Consider the following 16,370-nt stretch of genomic DNA (forward strand, 5'->3'; position numbering starts at 1 on the left):
ACTGATTCGTGTTGGTATCACTTCCAGCTCTTGACATACACTATTACCAGAAGCTCTGTGGCTGCTTTCCAAATACTTCTTGTTAACAAACTAATGATGACATGTTGTTGGCATGGCGATTAATTTGCCCATGTTGTTCTGCTCTCTTACTTGATTTATTCATTAATTAAATTTTTCGTGAGAGGTTTCTGGTAAAATGCATTAGGTTATGCATTGCTTTTCTGCAAAACTTAATGAGGAGTTGGGCAGATGACCTTGAGTGTCTGTATTTGTCTGTGAAAAAACAGCAGTGAGGGGGGGGAAAAAAAAAAACACTCCATGGATTCACACTCCACTGACAAGGACAAAGGGAGGGAGTCTGTGCTGTGTAGCTGTTCATGCTTTTTTCATTTTGTTTTATTTATTTTTTGTTATAAGCTGTGTTTTCACACATTACAACAGTAGTACAAAAAGTATTTTTGATAAAATAAGCAAACATGTAAGAACACATTTAAATATAGAAATTAAAACACATTTAGATATTTTATTGTTGTTTTTTTGATGTTCAAGTTTGTATTGGAGCTTTACTGGATACAGCGGAAGAGAGGAAAAAGAATGTGAGCCCGGAGAAATGACACTATTTCCTCAGTAGATTTTTTTTCCCCACTAATCAGGACCCCCCCCCCCAACCTGCAGATGACCTAGAACGACCTTAGAAGCTGCTCTGATCTTGTCATTCAGTGTCTTCAAACGTAAAAGTTCTGCTTCCTGGAAAGATCACCTTATTAGTACCCTTTGGTGGTTTTGGCTTTTGCTTTTGTTTTCTTTGTGTCTGCGTTCCTTTACAGAAAGCAGTGGTATCAAACTGTGGAAGAATGTTCTGCGTGTTCAATTTTACCTTTCAAGTCATTTCTTTCTGTATTTCATCAGGTATAACAGTAGTGGCTGCAGGAATATAGCCAGAGGTACATTTGTTATGTATTTATTTGTACTGTTGTAGGCAGCAGGTATTGAAAGTCTCGGTTGCTCTTACAGTCAGTGGTTTTGTGAAAGTATATTGGATGCATGTGAGTGCTATGCCTCCTTCCTCTCTCCTTTTAATTCAGCAGACTGTGTCAGTTCTTTAATGAGCTTCTCCGCATTTCTTTCTCTCTGCGCTCTGCACATAGAGTCTCCTTGCACACAAACAGACACTGATTGCATTCCTGACAGTTTCTACTGAATTTTCCTCATTTGTACAAAGGACACTGCAATAATCTACTTTGATCTGACAAGTGGGCACTGTTTGAAGAGTACATACAGTGAGAAAAGAGAGGGGAAAATACTAAAGCAGAATGCAGTGCTGCATGGTGAAATGCTTTCTGACAGGAAGATAGCATGGTAAAAAATTATGAGATGAAATGGAATATAAATGTGAATTGAAGAGAATGTGGAATAATGGATTTTTGATCAATGTAAAAGCAAATACAAAAAATGTCTTTTAAAAAGAGGTTTTTTTTGCCCCACATTCTAACAATGTGGAGGAAATGGCTTTGAAGTAGCTATTCAAATGAAATTGTTTCCCCAAGTTTCAAATGTAAGAAAAATTGTTGCAGAAAACTATGAAATCTTGTCTGAAAGTCATTGTTTCAGATGCTCACCAGTTATCCTGGAACAACATTTTGTAAGCCCAAGCTCTTTGGCCATTTATTGTGAATGGCATTTAAAAAACTTTGACATTTGATATCAGAGATCTTTGATTTTGATTAAAACTGCACATTCAAGCCACAATTTATCAGCATCTGCTTTCTGACGTGTCCAAACTTTGTGGCCCTCTTGGCTGCATGTTGAGAGATGCTGGTGTAAATGAGTCGTGATCACGTGAAGATCTTAAGGGGAGAGAGACATGTGATCTATATTATCCACTTCAAAGTGTCCAAATAGATGTTCAAGGCACCTAAACACTGATTTTTAACAGTTCTTTAAAAGTTCTCCAAGCACTGAAGAATAAAAATCAAACCAACTCACATTCTGTATAAAACAGTCTATATAAAACCTTTTGAGTGAATTAGAAAAAGGATGAAGTCTCCCCAGCTCTCTAAAGGTAAAAAGTCATCTGGTGGAGAGATCTCCTTAATACTTTACAAAGTCAAAGCTTTAAAATCAGCTCTCTCTCTCTCTCTCTCTCTCTCTCTCTCTCTCTCTCTCTCAGACAAGCAGACAGAGCTATATTTACAGTACAGGTTTCTTAAGAAAAATAAAAAGGTATCTCAGTATTTTGAACTTGCGGCTGATTAGCAGGGCTGTTTTGTAGGCATACCAGAGAAGAGTGAAGTTAAAGCTATCAAGTGGTCTTATAATAGAAACGCTAGTATGCCCATGAAAGGAGCCGTGAGATTTCAGAATGGGTGGAGGATGATGAAGCTTGGCTTTGTCACCTCTTTAAGGTTCAGCACTCATTAGATTTGACAACACCAACACTTGGAATAGATACCCTATAATATGTAACTAAGGTTATTTAGATTCTCCTGAACAGTGCCTCTTTTGGGTGTTGTTTTAAATTAAGCTGAAGTTGACATCTACATTTTTGCCAGCCAGAAATGTAAGCGAAGTACTAATGATTTCACATCCTCAGGTAACAGACAGATACACAGCTAGACACAAACAGCGAAGAGATATACAGCTAGATACAAATAACATAATGGTTAGAAAAGACCCAGAAGTTCCTCTCAGATCTAATTCTCTCTCTCTCTCTTTTATATTACATGATGTGAAATCAATTGAGAACTGTTCCAGAAGACACAATCCAATCTTTGGCCTCTTCTTGATTGTCTGTTCTGAACAGTTGCTAAGGTTTTTTTTTTTTTTTTTGCCTACTATATTACCTCAGGTTTATCAGTGTCAAATCTCCTTTTTCCCTTCCTCCTCTTTTTAATGGCCTTTATTCATGCACTGTCTCTACTTTAGTCAGTAGAGGAAAAAAAACCTAACTGAATCTTTTAAAAGGTGTAAAGTTCACTGATTTCTAAAGGAAATTCATTTTGCATTTGAGTCTTGAATGAACCTTCCCCATATTATGTAACCATTATCTGCTATATCCTTCACAAAGCAATATGACATTTCATTGTCGTACATGGATAGTGAAATTGGCTTCCTTTCCAGTTGCGTGCATGTGTGCGTGTGCTTGTTAAATGGTACTCCCTGTGAAACACACCCTGATCTTAAAATACAATATCATGCCGCCCTACTCTGAAATCTTTCGGGGAAACTGGAGATAAACTTTCGAGAAAAGGATGCCTTAACCAAAAGCCGCGTGTCCGGATGTTTGCCTCTCTTAACTGGCAGTGCTCAGTTCTGTGAAGTCTCACTGGAGATTTCTCCCTTTTTAAGTCTTACACAGTCAGCCCTCTCTAACTGCGGCCCAATTCCTTTTGAGATGCTCCAGTTTGGGTGTAAAGGATGCAAAGTTGTTTTTTTTTTTGTTTGTTTTTTTTTTCCCCCCCATGAACATTTTGTGAACGTGTGAAGCTTCTCAGTGGAATTCAGTTATATAAGATGAGGTTAAAAAACATATAAACCTGTAGATAGCTGTCAATGCACGCTTTTTCTTCCACCCTAAACATTTACTATTAAGTCAGCTAATGAGGTCTCTAAAAAATGTCACTAGCTGGACCACACTGGAATTCTTCACACATGGGAAGTGCCCCAACCAAAATCAGGCATACATACATACGTGTGTGTGTGTGTGTGTGTGTGTGTGTGTGTGTGTGTGTGTGTAGAGAGAGAGAGGGAGATAGGTAGATATAGATATAGATATACAGTGCCCTCCACAATTATTGGCACCCCTGGTAAAGATGAGTAAAAAGGGTTATAAAAAAAATTTACCTTTTGGTGAATTAGCTTAATGTCACACTGAAAATTTGAGAAAAATCCAACCTTTAATTGAAGTAAAGTCATTCTTAGAAAAAAGATCCCTCATCAAGAAATAATTATCCTTAATAAAACCATGTGTGCCACAATTATTGGCACCCCTGCATTTAATCATTTGTACAGCCTAATAAAACGGCACTGAGTTTTCTCCTATAACATCTAATGAGGTTGGAGAATACAGAGCAAGGAATCTGAGACCATTCCTCTTTACAGAATCTCCCTGGATCTTCCAGGGTCCTAGGTCCTCTCTTGTGCACTCTCCTCTTCAGCTCAGCCCACAGGTTTTCAGTGGGGTTTAGGTCAGGGGACTGAGATGGCCATGGCAGAAGCTTGATTTTGTGTTCAGTTCTGCTGGACGATCCAACAACGACTCAGTTTTAGTTTCCTGGTAGAGGCAGCCAGATTCAGATTTAAATTTTCCTGATATTTCATGGAGTTCATGATGCCATGTCCCCTAACAAGGTTCCCAGGGCCTTTGGAGGAAAAACAGCCCCACAACATCACAGAACCTCCACAATGTTTATCAGTGGGGATCAGGTTCTTTTTGGTATAGCCATCCTTCTTTTTACGCCAAACCCACCTTGAGTGTTCGTTGCCAAAAAGCTAAATTTTTGTTTCATCTGACCATAGAATACAGTTCCAGTAAACGCTCCTGTAGCATTTAGCACACTCTAGGTGCTTACGTTTGTGCTGAAATGACAGGACAGGCTTTTTTTATTATGCCTTTCATATCATTTGTTGGCATGGAGGTGATGTCTAATGGTACTTTTTGAGACTTGGTGACCCCAAGATGCTACTTTCCTCGGTACTTTCCTACTTTCCTTCTTCAACAGTGATCCTTTTGCCTCTCTTACCATCCTCCTCACTGTGCATGGGCGCAAGATAAACTTGGGTGCTCTTCTAGGCAAGTTTGTAACAGTTCCAGTTGGTTTGAACTTTAAGTGTTGTCCTAACAGTAGATATGGGCATTTTCAGGTGAGTAGCTATTTTTTTGTAGCCATTTCCTGACTTTTGAGGCTCAGCACACTTTTCCCTCATTTGATTTGTGTGTTCTCTTGTCTTTCCCATGTCGATGTATGATTAAGGGAATATGGCCTCTGTGTCATATTTATAACCCAGTGAAACAGGAAGTCATGGATTACTGTCTAAAAGTCCCTAAGCATCAACTTAAAAAAGTAAAATATACATGGAGAAAATGCTTCAGTTGCATTTTGTTTATAAGCATTTCTAGGGGTGCCAATAATTGTGGCAAACATGGGTTTGTTAAAAATAATCATTTCTGGATGAGGGATTTTTTTTTTCTCAGAATAAAATTACTTCAGTTAAAGGTCGGATTTTCCTCATTTTTTCAGTGTGAGATTGAGCTAATTCACCAAAAGGTACATTTTTTATAACTGTTTTTACTTATCTTTGCCAGGGGTGCCACTAGTTGTGGAGGGCACTGTAGATATATAGATCCAGACAGTGTGCGTGAGAAGCTCAGTTGGCGCAGCTGGCATATGTATGTTCCATGTGTATTGACTGTCCTCTCGTCCGTGTCTTGTCCAGGTTTGTGTGACGAGCTGTTCTCCTCTCTGGACACTGATGCGCCTGTACAGAAGCTGATCTGAAACGTTGCTTCCCTTTGTCATCGTCATTAGTCTGGGAAAGGTGCCTCGGTCCCACGGCCTTACTTTTCATGGATGCCAGATCTGCTCTGCTCCAGCTTGGGACGCTCGTGGCCCTCCTGACCGCAGCGGTCACATCCTCTCCAGGCCGGGGGCTCTATACCAACACCTGGGCCGTTCACATCTCGGGGGGCACGGAGGAGGCCGACCGCATCGCACGGAAACACGGCTTCATCAACCATGGCAATGTGAGTAGACCCAACCATTGTTCTTCTGACACACCCAGGCTGAACTGTCATCTGAGATGTTTCATAACTACAGCCTCTGTTTCCAGAGAGATGAGATTACACTGTGGAGAACTGCCAAAAACAGATACTGGCTTCTGATACCCTCCCGGAGATCAGTTTATAAGTCTGCTGAGGTGTGTGTGAATGTGTGTGTGTGTGTGTGTGACCGTGAGAGTGCATGGGGTGTGGACATAAATGTTGTCATCTCTGTATGTGTTTGTCTATGTGACTCAACATTTACTCTCACTGTTTAAGGCGCATTTTACTGGCATTCCACATCTCCTCATCTTAGATCGCATTAAGACACTCTCTCTCTCTCCCCATGTTTGTCCATGCTTCTCTCCTCTGCCCTTTTCTGACCCTGCCCATCAGGAACTTTGCCTGAACAGGACAGGATAGCGTCAGCACAGATTGGGAAATTAATTCTGGCTTATCTCTGTTCCTCTTATCAAATGGAAGTGCCTGCTGTCATCGTTCCATTTATTCAAGCAGATGCTTCTTGTTTCTCTTATCTCAACGGGTGGATTAGGGGATGTTGTAATTCTTTTTATGTGGAATGCTGATAGGTTGTTTATGAGTGAATTAAGACTTTTTGCCATGCTTTTGTTCTCTGAATAGAAAGAGTGTAGGCGGTAGCATGCACAAGGAGAACAGGACTGTGTTAAACACTCTTCACTGATTAGTTAAGTTCACAAAACACTAAAATAAAATTGAGTCAATGAAAATTACAAACAACTTTCATTTTTAAAACGAGCATTTATGAAAAGGAGTTTAATTTGGTCAGTGACTCGTTTGATTCTTTTGTTTTTTTGTCTTGAAAATGAATGTCCCAAATGAGCATCAGTAGAATAAACAAATAATGTGGCAAGATAGTTGCCGATGTAAACAGCAGTTTCTCATATTTACTTGTTAGCCTTTCCCTTCCTTGACAAATACCAAAGAGAGAGAGAGGGAGAGAGAGAGAGAGAGAGAGAGGGGGGGGGGGGGGGGGGGCATGGTGTTTGCACACTGAAATCAGTCTGAAGTTGTTTGATGTGTCCTTGTTTTCCTCCACATATAAACAGAAGTCAGGGTTGAGCAATGATTCCTTTCCTGGTCAGGGGGATTCTTTGGCCCTCTGTCAAAAAAAAGCTTTAGAACTGCTCCTAGTCAGTCAAAAAACGCCTCTATTTCTCTATCAGACACTACTGAGTCATTGTTCCTCTATCTTTGTGTTTAATATCTTTTTTTATCCCTTTGGTGAGTAGGTGACCTGGAGAAATTTAAAATCGTTGGGCTGTTCCTAAAGTAGTAACTCAGAATATAGCAGTGTGTGTGTGCGTGTGTTTGCATGTGTGTTTGTGTGTATGAAAGGGAGAGAGAGAGAGAGAGTGTGTGTGTTCGACAGAACATTCTCTATTCTCTCTCTCAGTCAATAGCAGGTGTCAGCGATGCCACCGATTCCTGTTGTCTGTGGAAGCAGAGAGGCGAGGGTTTTGTGCTGAACCAATCTATGTGTTCATTAGTGTAGCATAATGAACAAGCTCCCTCTGAACCTCTGCAGCTTTACAACCAGCACGTAGCTGTCAATCACAGATAAAGAGAGCGTTATGGATTTTTTTCTTTTTTTTTTGTAATTTCATTATTCATTTCAGCTGCTCAAACAGATTGTGAGTGTCCTTGAAGAGTTGTCTGATTCATGATAAATGTCTAAGCCTGTATGGCTGACTCTTTCTCTCTCTCTCTCTCTCTCTCTCTCTCTCGCTCACTCTCACTCCCTCTCTCTCTCTCTCTTTCTCTCCCTCTCTCTCTCTCTCTTTCTTTCTCTGAAAGTGTGATATGAAAGCTTGAGAAGTTTCCGGCAGACGGAGCAGTAGGATGTGTAAAGCTGCGGTCTTATCTCTGCGTTCTGGTGTCAGTTTGGGCTGCTACTCAGCGGGTCTGTGTAAATCCATCAGTAGTGAAATGATATCAGTCTCAAAATGAGATGATTTTGAAAAAGAGGGAGAGTACAGAGGAGAGAGAGCGAGAGAGAGAGGCTGAAGAGGAGATGAGAGGAGGAGGTTAGCTAGAGAGAGAGAGAAAGAGTGAGCAAATCCATAGAAGAATATGTATGAAGTCTGGCATGAAGAGAAAAAGGAAGCAAAAGATAGAGTGACAGAGGAGAGCAGAGATGTGGTAAGAATACAGAAGTGACAGTGACAGTCATGGAGAAGTACTAAAAACAAGGTGAGGAGGATAAGAGGATGGACCGCCAAAATGTTGCCTTGAGCGAGAGGCTCTGCTTCCACAGAGGTGAATGATGTTCTGATGGGAATCCGGGAAAACTCTAGTAGTCATCTTCTATGTCAGAAAAACCATCACACCATTACTCAGTATTTCTAGCAAGTACAAAGGAAAAGGCCACGCAAATCATAGAAATAAGCTGTAGGGAAGGAGAAAGATACTGGACCTTTCATCTTGAAGAGGGTATCATTTGTCACAAGATGACTGTGAAATGATCCAAAAATTATTCTCTGGCTGATCGGTGTGCAGTGAAATATTGCACTGTTGCCTGTTGCTTGTAAGGTTTAAATGTCAGTTACCACACCATGAGGTGCATTGTTCCTGTGGATATCACTGCAGGAGACCTAGAGGTGACGGACAGAGTCACCGGTGCGCACGCTACACGTTTTTAATGTCACTGAGCTTCAAGCCAGTTGAACCCAGCTGACTTGTCCTCATGAGGGTTGTATTTTCTCTCTCTCTCTCTCTCTCTCTCCCTCTCTCATAACACATGATTCTAGGTTAGACTTCTGGTTGAGGTACACAGCTAGCTGCACTATAGATTTCCTCAGATTCCAGAGCCCTTTTCACCATATCTTCTGTCCTGGATTTTGGTTTATGTTTGTAACAACAATCAGTGCTTCGTCATTTTAAGTGGTTGAAGCGGGGATAAGAGTGTCAGCTTCAGCCCTTGAGGGCATTGTTCATGTAAGCAACTGATGAATAAGAGGAAGGCTTACCTCATGGGAACTTTGCATTTGTGGCTATTCTCAGTCTGATGTGGAAATGAAATTATAAGTGGTATTTTTATAGCTTGGTGTTGTATTGTCCTGTCCTCTGTCTTTTTTTGGAGATGGCAGAAAGGCGGGGAGCACGCTGCCTAGCAGGCACATACTGAACTGGTGTAGTTAATTTTAGTCAAACCCCTCCTGTGTGACTGTACACAAAAGCCTCAGAGATTAGTTGCGTCTTGGAGCCCCAAAGCTTTCTTAGCGAGGAGAGTTGCCATGGCGAAAAATCGCAGATGCTTTGTTTCTAACAGATGGATGACAGTGTTTGAAATAAAATGATTGTCAAGCCTTTTGTCTCTAACCTTGTGTATTGTCATTACCTGAATGGCATACCTGCCCCGGTCCCTGAACATGTGACCCTAATTCCTTGGTTTTGTAGTTTAACAAGCGCAGACGTTTGAGTGTGAGCTAACACATCTGAGCTGTTTTCAGTAAAGCCTACTGTAGCTATAGCTACTGTTTGCCTAACACGATTATTCATTAATGGTTGCGTGCTGTAGCTGTGTAAGGACGTCTACGGCAAACAAACTCAAAATCCTCTTAAATACAGCGAACAAGACTCACAGTAAGGATGCAACAGTTGACTGCTAGCATAGTTAGCCATTACCTTAGCCTAAGTGCATACATGTTATAAGATGCAGAGATGTGATGCGGCCTAGCTCTGGATTAAGATGCATGCTTTACATGATCATTACCATGGTATGTTCATTAAATGCTACTGTGAATTCGGCAATGCCATGGTAATGATATTCACTCAACATAGATGAAGATTGTGGTCCTCTTTCATTCCCTTAATTGTATCTGTTCCTCTACTCCACTCTTCTGCTCTTTCACTTTCTTTACCTGCTTTTCTTCCTTGGCTCTTTCTGCTGTTTTTCTCTCTCTTTACCCTACACCCTGGCCCCTTGTCGCCAAACCTCAGCAGTACAGCATAACGTTCTCACTTTTCTCTTGCTTATGTTAGATGCTGTCGACAACAAAAAACTCTTTTTTTTTCTCTCTTCACCCTCCACTCTTTCTCTCTCTCTCTCTCTCTCTCTCCCAGTAATAGTTTTGTAACCCTGCCAGCTTTGCTCACAGAGTTCTTCTAAAGGGATTTTGACAGCTTCTCTTGTCTGCACAGACTCTGACAAGGACTCTACATGGTGATGGAACAGGCTGAACTGTCCATGCCTACATGTTCCATCATGCTTTGGCTCTGATAGAGCGAGAGGTTAAGGGCCATGCCACCATGACAATCACAATGAGGAATGTGTCAGGATCGTTTAGGTTATTCTGTGATGAATGTCCACACCCTGCCTCTGCATGTGCCTAACAAATTCAATCTGTTTTGGCGTAATGGAGTTGGTGATGTGCTTTCCTGGAGGTTTTCTTTTTTTTTCTTCCGTGCGTGCTTGGGAATACAGGTCTCCATCTGTCAGTCTAGCAACAAATGATTGTTGTGTACTTTTGAACTCAAGTGGTGTGGACATATTTCTCTCTCTCTCTCATACATACACACACACACACACAGGCCTGAAGCTGCAGTGGTGTCAGTAATCTGCCTCACAGCCTTTTGCTGGCGCTCTGTCAGGAGGCAGACTTGTGATCACACACAATGCCAGCTCCAAGTGTACTCTTCTTAAATTTACACCTCCTTAATATAGACAATAACTGCTATAGGGTATAAAATTGCCCAAAATTCCCCTCTTCCATATTTATAACTCTATATTGTGGATAGCTGCTTCTACAAGATGGGAGAATATCAAATATCATCTTCCTTGTGTGTGACTCTATATATTAAATCACAATATCTGCAGGATATAGAGAGCACATAATCTCTCCAATTTACATTTATATTTCTAACTGTAAATTATAAACCGCAGCTTATTTAGGGAGAACATCAAATCCTCCTCCTCTGTGTATTAATGTAAAGTAAAATGGGATGGTTGTGTCATCTGCTGAGAGATGGAGAGATTTTCTGCTCTTTCTGTGCTAGCGAAAACTATGACACCTGACATTTGAGCTGATGAAAAGCCTGAAAATCCATCTGTCGGCTGAAGGTATCACTATCCCAGGTCTCGTGGGCGACTGGCAACGTAAGATTGATATGATCTTCCGTAATGGAGAACCTGAAAGATCAAGTCCCCGCTGACACAGAAGATGAGTTGGAGTCGGTGGAGAGATGGGGTTTGTCGTTGATGGCGGATGTAATGAGTTAGCCGCGCAGTTCAGCAGCTCGACACACACACAAAAAAAACTACATCTCCCTTGTGTCCTCAGCAGCTAATTACTTAGCCTGTGTCAGGCCAGATCAATCAAACACGCTACAGAATGGATAAGGTGAAAACAAGGAGACCATTTGTATGGTTTAGAGAGAGAAGAGAGAATAATTATCTGTCTGTCTGTTTCTCTGTCCTTCTCTCTCTCACTCTCTGTATGTATGTTTGTGTGAGAGAGAGAGAGGGGGAGGCCAACACTACTGTGGCACTGGCGGGTTAATGGTTTGTTTTGAGTATAACATGCTATTAGAGGAGTAATGGGAGTTTGTGCTGTTTATTGTGACGTGTGGGGTGCAGGACTTAAATAGTACAGGGTGAATACTGGGTCTGACAGCCCATCTAACTCAGGCTTTTTTAATGTGTCTCTTTCCCCTGAATAATGTATTAACTCAGACTGATTCAACACACAGTCTGACTCCTCACAAAAAAACAGCTGATCAAACTGATTTAGGCCTGTCTGAAGAAGTATAAATTTTTACACATGAAAAGGAATCCATGCATATTAATGCTTTTAAAATATCATGACTTGTAAGAGAAGGGGAGAGAAAGAGAGAGATGGAGAGAAAGAGAAGAGGAGAGAAAGAGAGAGATGGAGAGAAAACATGAATCACAGAGATAAGTCCTTTTTAGATGAACTCTTTGTTGTTAAATCGACAGCGAGTCTCCATCTGGCTTTTATCCACATATGCTGAATCTTTAGCAAAGTGGTGCTTTCAACTTGAATTTGCCCCACCTTGTTTTTAAAGACATTTGCATCTTAGACTGTTTTTAAGAAGCAAAGTTTCTGTTTGACAGTCTTTGCTCTTTTGTTTCTTTCTTTCTTTTTAAATTTTATTCTTTCTCTAATAAAAGGAGAGTAATGTCTTTTTTTTCCTCTGTCATATCAATAACCATGAGTTCTGTAATTTCTAGGCGAGCAGCTGTACAAGCCTGTGAAAGCTCGTGCGGACGCGTGACTCACTCTGTGGAGAAAGACGATGAATATTCAGCACTCTCTCAGCAGGGCGATGAGAGTTACACACACAGCCTGTATATTACGCAAAAAGCCACACGCTCTCTCTGTTATTTTATGGCTTTGTGTTGAATTTCTTCAGCTGTTTCTTGCTTCCCGCACTGCCAACCTAAGTATGCCCACTCTGTCGGAGACAGGGTATGCTGCTGGCATGCTGTGTGTTTGTGGAGGGCAGCGTGTCCGACTTGTAAGTCTTACCTCATTTCAGACCCTGTTGGGAAGACCACACCCTTAATGGAGAGAACACCAACTTATTTGTCTTTAGTCTGCCAGTATAGAGTCCGTCGGCAATTCCACAACCTCTGTCCTCCTCCCTCAGGAGTTTTGTTTGTGCTCTCTCCCCCCTCTCTTGGCATTTGTGACCAGGCAAACAGTGGAAATGGTTTGGGTTAACAATGCCCAGACAGAACGGTTGATTACAGGCTGTTTCTGACGTTAGGAAATTCCTGTCGGGAAATTCAGCCATAATTGCTCCCCTGTCGCTCTCACTGGGATGGCAGTGTCTGCTACTGCATTCAGACCTTCTCTTCTCTTCTCTTCTCTTCTCTTCTCTTCTCTTCTCTTCTCTTCTCTTCTCTTCTCTCTAAATTAGTCTGTCGAAATGCTTGGCATTTGTTTTTTAAAAAAAAAAAAAACATCTGTTTAAAAAATAGATAAATAAAAAGCTCTTTTTTAATTCAAATCACAGGGTTTTTTGTCCCTGCCTTGGCTCTGATATTGTCACATAAAATATTCTGCCTGGCCAAGAGAGAAAGAATGAATATGGGAAAAAAAGAGAATATTTCTCTCTCAATACACAGCGTGCTGTTGGCTGGGGCTGAAAGACCGATGATTGATTGGATATTTTAAACAGCTTGGGCTCTCGCAGGCAAGCCTCTGTTTTAAAGACGGTCTTCAGTAGCAGAATTCCATCAGGAATGTTCAGGGTGTGTTTTTTTTTTTTTCGGTGGGAAATGCTTTAATGGTGGAAGGCTTGTGTGGTAGCATGAACAATTTGCACGGGTCATTTATCATGGCAATTATGAGTGTTATGAAACCAATTCCTGATAACCCCTGACTTCTCCTCTCATGGGTTCCAGAATGCCTCCAGACAACCATTGTTTATGTCTGCCCAGCTCTTAAGTCATGTGTCGTGTAATTTTAGGCTAAGCTGTCCTTATATTACACAGAACTGAATATATCTGTTAAGTAGCATTTTGAGACGCAGTGCTGTTCTGGTCTCTCTTGCTTTCCTGCACAGCTGTGGGGTTGTTGTTTTTTTTTCCATCAGCCAAAAAAACCACAGCCTGTCTCTGCTCTGAGAGACGACCAAAATAACCTGTTGAAGAGGCTCTGGAAATATTAAATCCATTTGTCGTAATGCAATAACAATCATTTGCTCGCTGTCTCCACAGTGATCAAAAGCTCTGCCTGTGTTTTTGCGTGGTATATGATGAATGTGTGTGTGTGTTTTGTCTCTGTACCACTGCTGAGAGTCTGTGTGTGTGTGCGTGTGTGTCTGTGTGTGTGCGCATGTGTGTATGTGTATGTGTGCACGTTCACTGCGGCTAGCTCCAGTGCCACATCACTATTGAGGCTTCCAGACTGTTTAAGGTCATGCTTCAGAAGTTTAAAGGAAGTAGATCTTCATCTGGCCCCCACACTATCTGCTCTCCTACACACTAACTCCTCTGTTCCTGTCCTTTTAATGTGTGTGTGTGTGCATGTGTGTGTTAAGATGGCTGTGAGTGTGTGTATGTGTGTTAAGGTGGTTACGTGTGTAATTTTAGAGGTGCTTGTCACCGCAGGAAGCATAGAGCTTCATCTCTCACAGCGTTGTGTCCAGAACACACAGCAATGTGTGTGTCTGTGTGTGTGAGAGAGAGAGCGAGAGAGGACAGAGCTGTTTACACATTGTGGGCTGTTGCAGGCTTTGAAATCCTGCCCTTTAAAGCACATCACTCATCCAGAGGCACTCTAGGACTCATGTGATGTCAGTCAGACACCTCGGTGCTGGGTTTCCTGATCCATTTCTCCATTCTCTCCTTTCATTTCATACCTCTTGTTTTCCTCAACTGCCGACACACCCATCTTATACAGTTATTTCGTCTTAGACATGAAGCTTGGTGTCCTCCATTTTGTGGATTTGGAGTTTTTGGTTAAGGGAAAATATAGTAGACAGTGTGTCTAGGGAGCAGGGAGGAAATAGTGTGTGCCCTGGCCGTCAGCTCAACTGACAACGGTGCCAGTCATCAGCCTGTGGAGCCAGATTTCTACTAGTTTTTTTGTCTGCACCCAGAATTGTGCCTGTGATTGGCCGACAAGTGAACACACCTGGTTCCTTTAGCTGGAATCAGCCTGTAATTAGAGGGTGAAGGTGGAAACTGTGAGGACCAGTGCCTGAGGCAGTACTGTTGAAAGTCCTGGCTGCAGAGGCAGAAGGGTGGTGTGAAACCGGAATAGCATCTTTAGACCAAGACTTCACACACTCGCACGGCTGTCTGTGTAGAGCCACATCGATCAGCCGCGTTGAGTCGTGGAGGGTGTGATCAGTGTGGCCGATCAGATCAAATGATCGCCTGAGAGGTCTGCCAGTACAGAACTGGGCATCTCGGAGCAAAAATGTACAAAAGCAAAAAGAAATAAAGAGAGAGAGCGAGAAGGAAAAGGAGCAAATAGGGAACATTCCCTCCAACCTAAAGTCATAAGCACAAGTGCTAATTGGAGAAGGAAAAGTCTTTTGTCAGCTTGACTTGGGTGATGTCGTCAGCTGTGCTTCTAAGAATGGGGCTATGTGACACAGAGGGAACAGAATGTTTCTGGGTAAAATACACCAATGCATCATTTACAGAAGGCCCAGCGTTTTTCGCCCTGCTCTCTCACAATGCCACACTCTGTCTCAGACACATGACTCTGCTGTGAGAACTTGTGAACGTAGTCATCACCTCCACACACAGGGAGGATTTAGCACTCATCTCTGCTTTTAGCTGGGAGCAACCCTGCCTTGAGACCTGGACACAGATGTTTCCTTTTCTCACTGCGGTCTCAGATATTATTTCACAGTTCAGTGGGGAGGCGAAGAAGAAAACAGTAACATGCTGCTTTTTAATGTTTCAAAAATAATGAAGTCTGCATGGTTCTCGGTATTTTTGGTTCACATGACTGGTGAGGATAAAGAGCATTTTGTGTCATGATGCAGGGAGATGTTTGAGATGAAGCTGGTCTCTTTTAGCGTGTGCCAAATTTACTACCTCACAGCCTCATACCTATTTACTTTTCATTTCTTTATGCTGTTAAAGTAGAGCTGGTGCATTAATGCTGTTTTGTGTGGTGCTGCTGTTTTTATACCGTTTAGTGTAGAGCTGTTGTGTTAATGGTGTTTTGGTTTCGCCTTAAGAAGAGTTGGTGTGTAAATGATGTCAAGTGTAAAGTAGAGCTGGTGTGTTAATGATGTCTAGTGTAGAGTGGAGCTGGTGTGTTAATGATGTCTAGTGTAGAGTGGAGCTGGTGTGTTAATGGTGAGTAAGGTAGAGGAGAGCTGGTGTGTTAATGGTGTTTTGGTTTAGCCTTAAAAAGAAGTGGTGTGTTAATGGTATCTTGCCAATAATGGTTAGTAATGGGCTGTCAGTGGTGGTTGTTCTTTACACACATGGTTAGGATCTCAGGTGTTCCCTATCTACTCAATAAGTCAAACTACGTGTATAATTGATACAGGCTCCTAATACATAATTCACAACAGGTCTGTGTGTGAGTCTGAGTGTCTGTGTGTGTGTGTGTGTTTCCGTTAAGAAAAGCATACTGAAAATTATCGCTTGTGTTCACCACCGTTTTGGATCGTTTTCTCAGCTGTGAAATGTCTTTCTTCTTTATCATTCTACACACACCTTTTCCCAGATCCAGTCGCCATAACTTCAGTGGTATAACCGTTTTGGGTGCATTTGTAGCATTACTCTGACAGACAAAGGCCTTGAAGAACTGGGTCCCTGTGCATTAGAAAGCTCTTATCAAACAACCAGAGAGTTAAAAAGGAGAGAAAATGACTCCAGAAATGTCAGGCAAAATGAATCTTTTTGAAATCACTGGAGTGCCCCCTAGCGCATGTTTGTTTTTTGTTAGTTTTTTTCACATGGTAAGAATTAAGACCTGTGCATACTAAAGGAACCGTGTTTTATCTTCTGTCAGCTCTGCTTCTTTTTTTGTTTTTCTTTCCTTTTCTTTTTTTTCTTTTGTCTTTCTTTCTTTCTTTCTCTAAGCTGGCGGACAGTTTGGCAGTTCTGAGCTTGGTGCATTTGCACAGTCAT

At 41.7% G+C, this 16,370-nt stretch overlaps 1 protein-coding gene across 1 annotated transcript in view; it reads left to right on the forward strand.

The window, feature by feature from the left end:
- Positions 1–16,370, forward strand: part of furinb (furin (paired basic amino acid cleaving enzyme) b) — a 53,111-nt gene that overhangs the window by 2,255 nt on the left and 34,486 nt on the right. The window contains exon 2 of the mRNA XM_030764761.1: positions 5,437–5,743. Within this exon, the coding sequence (XP_030620621.1) occupies positions 5,567–5,743 (177 nt within the window). The 5' untranslated portion in view covers positions 5,437–5,566. The remainder of the gene's footprint in view (positions 1–5,436; positions 5,744–16,370) is intronic.

Source organism: Chanos chanos, chromosome 2, assembly GCF_902362185.1.
Source record: "Chanos chanos chromosome 2, fChaCha1.1, whole genome shotgun sequence".
Classification (NCBI taxonomy): domain Eukaryota; kingdom Metazoa; phylum Chordata; class Actinopteri; order Gonorynchiformes; family Chanidae; genus Chanos; species Chanos chanos.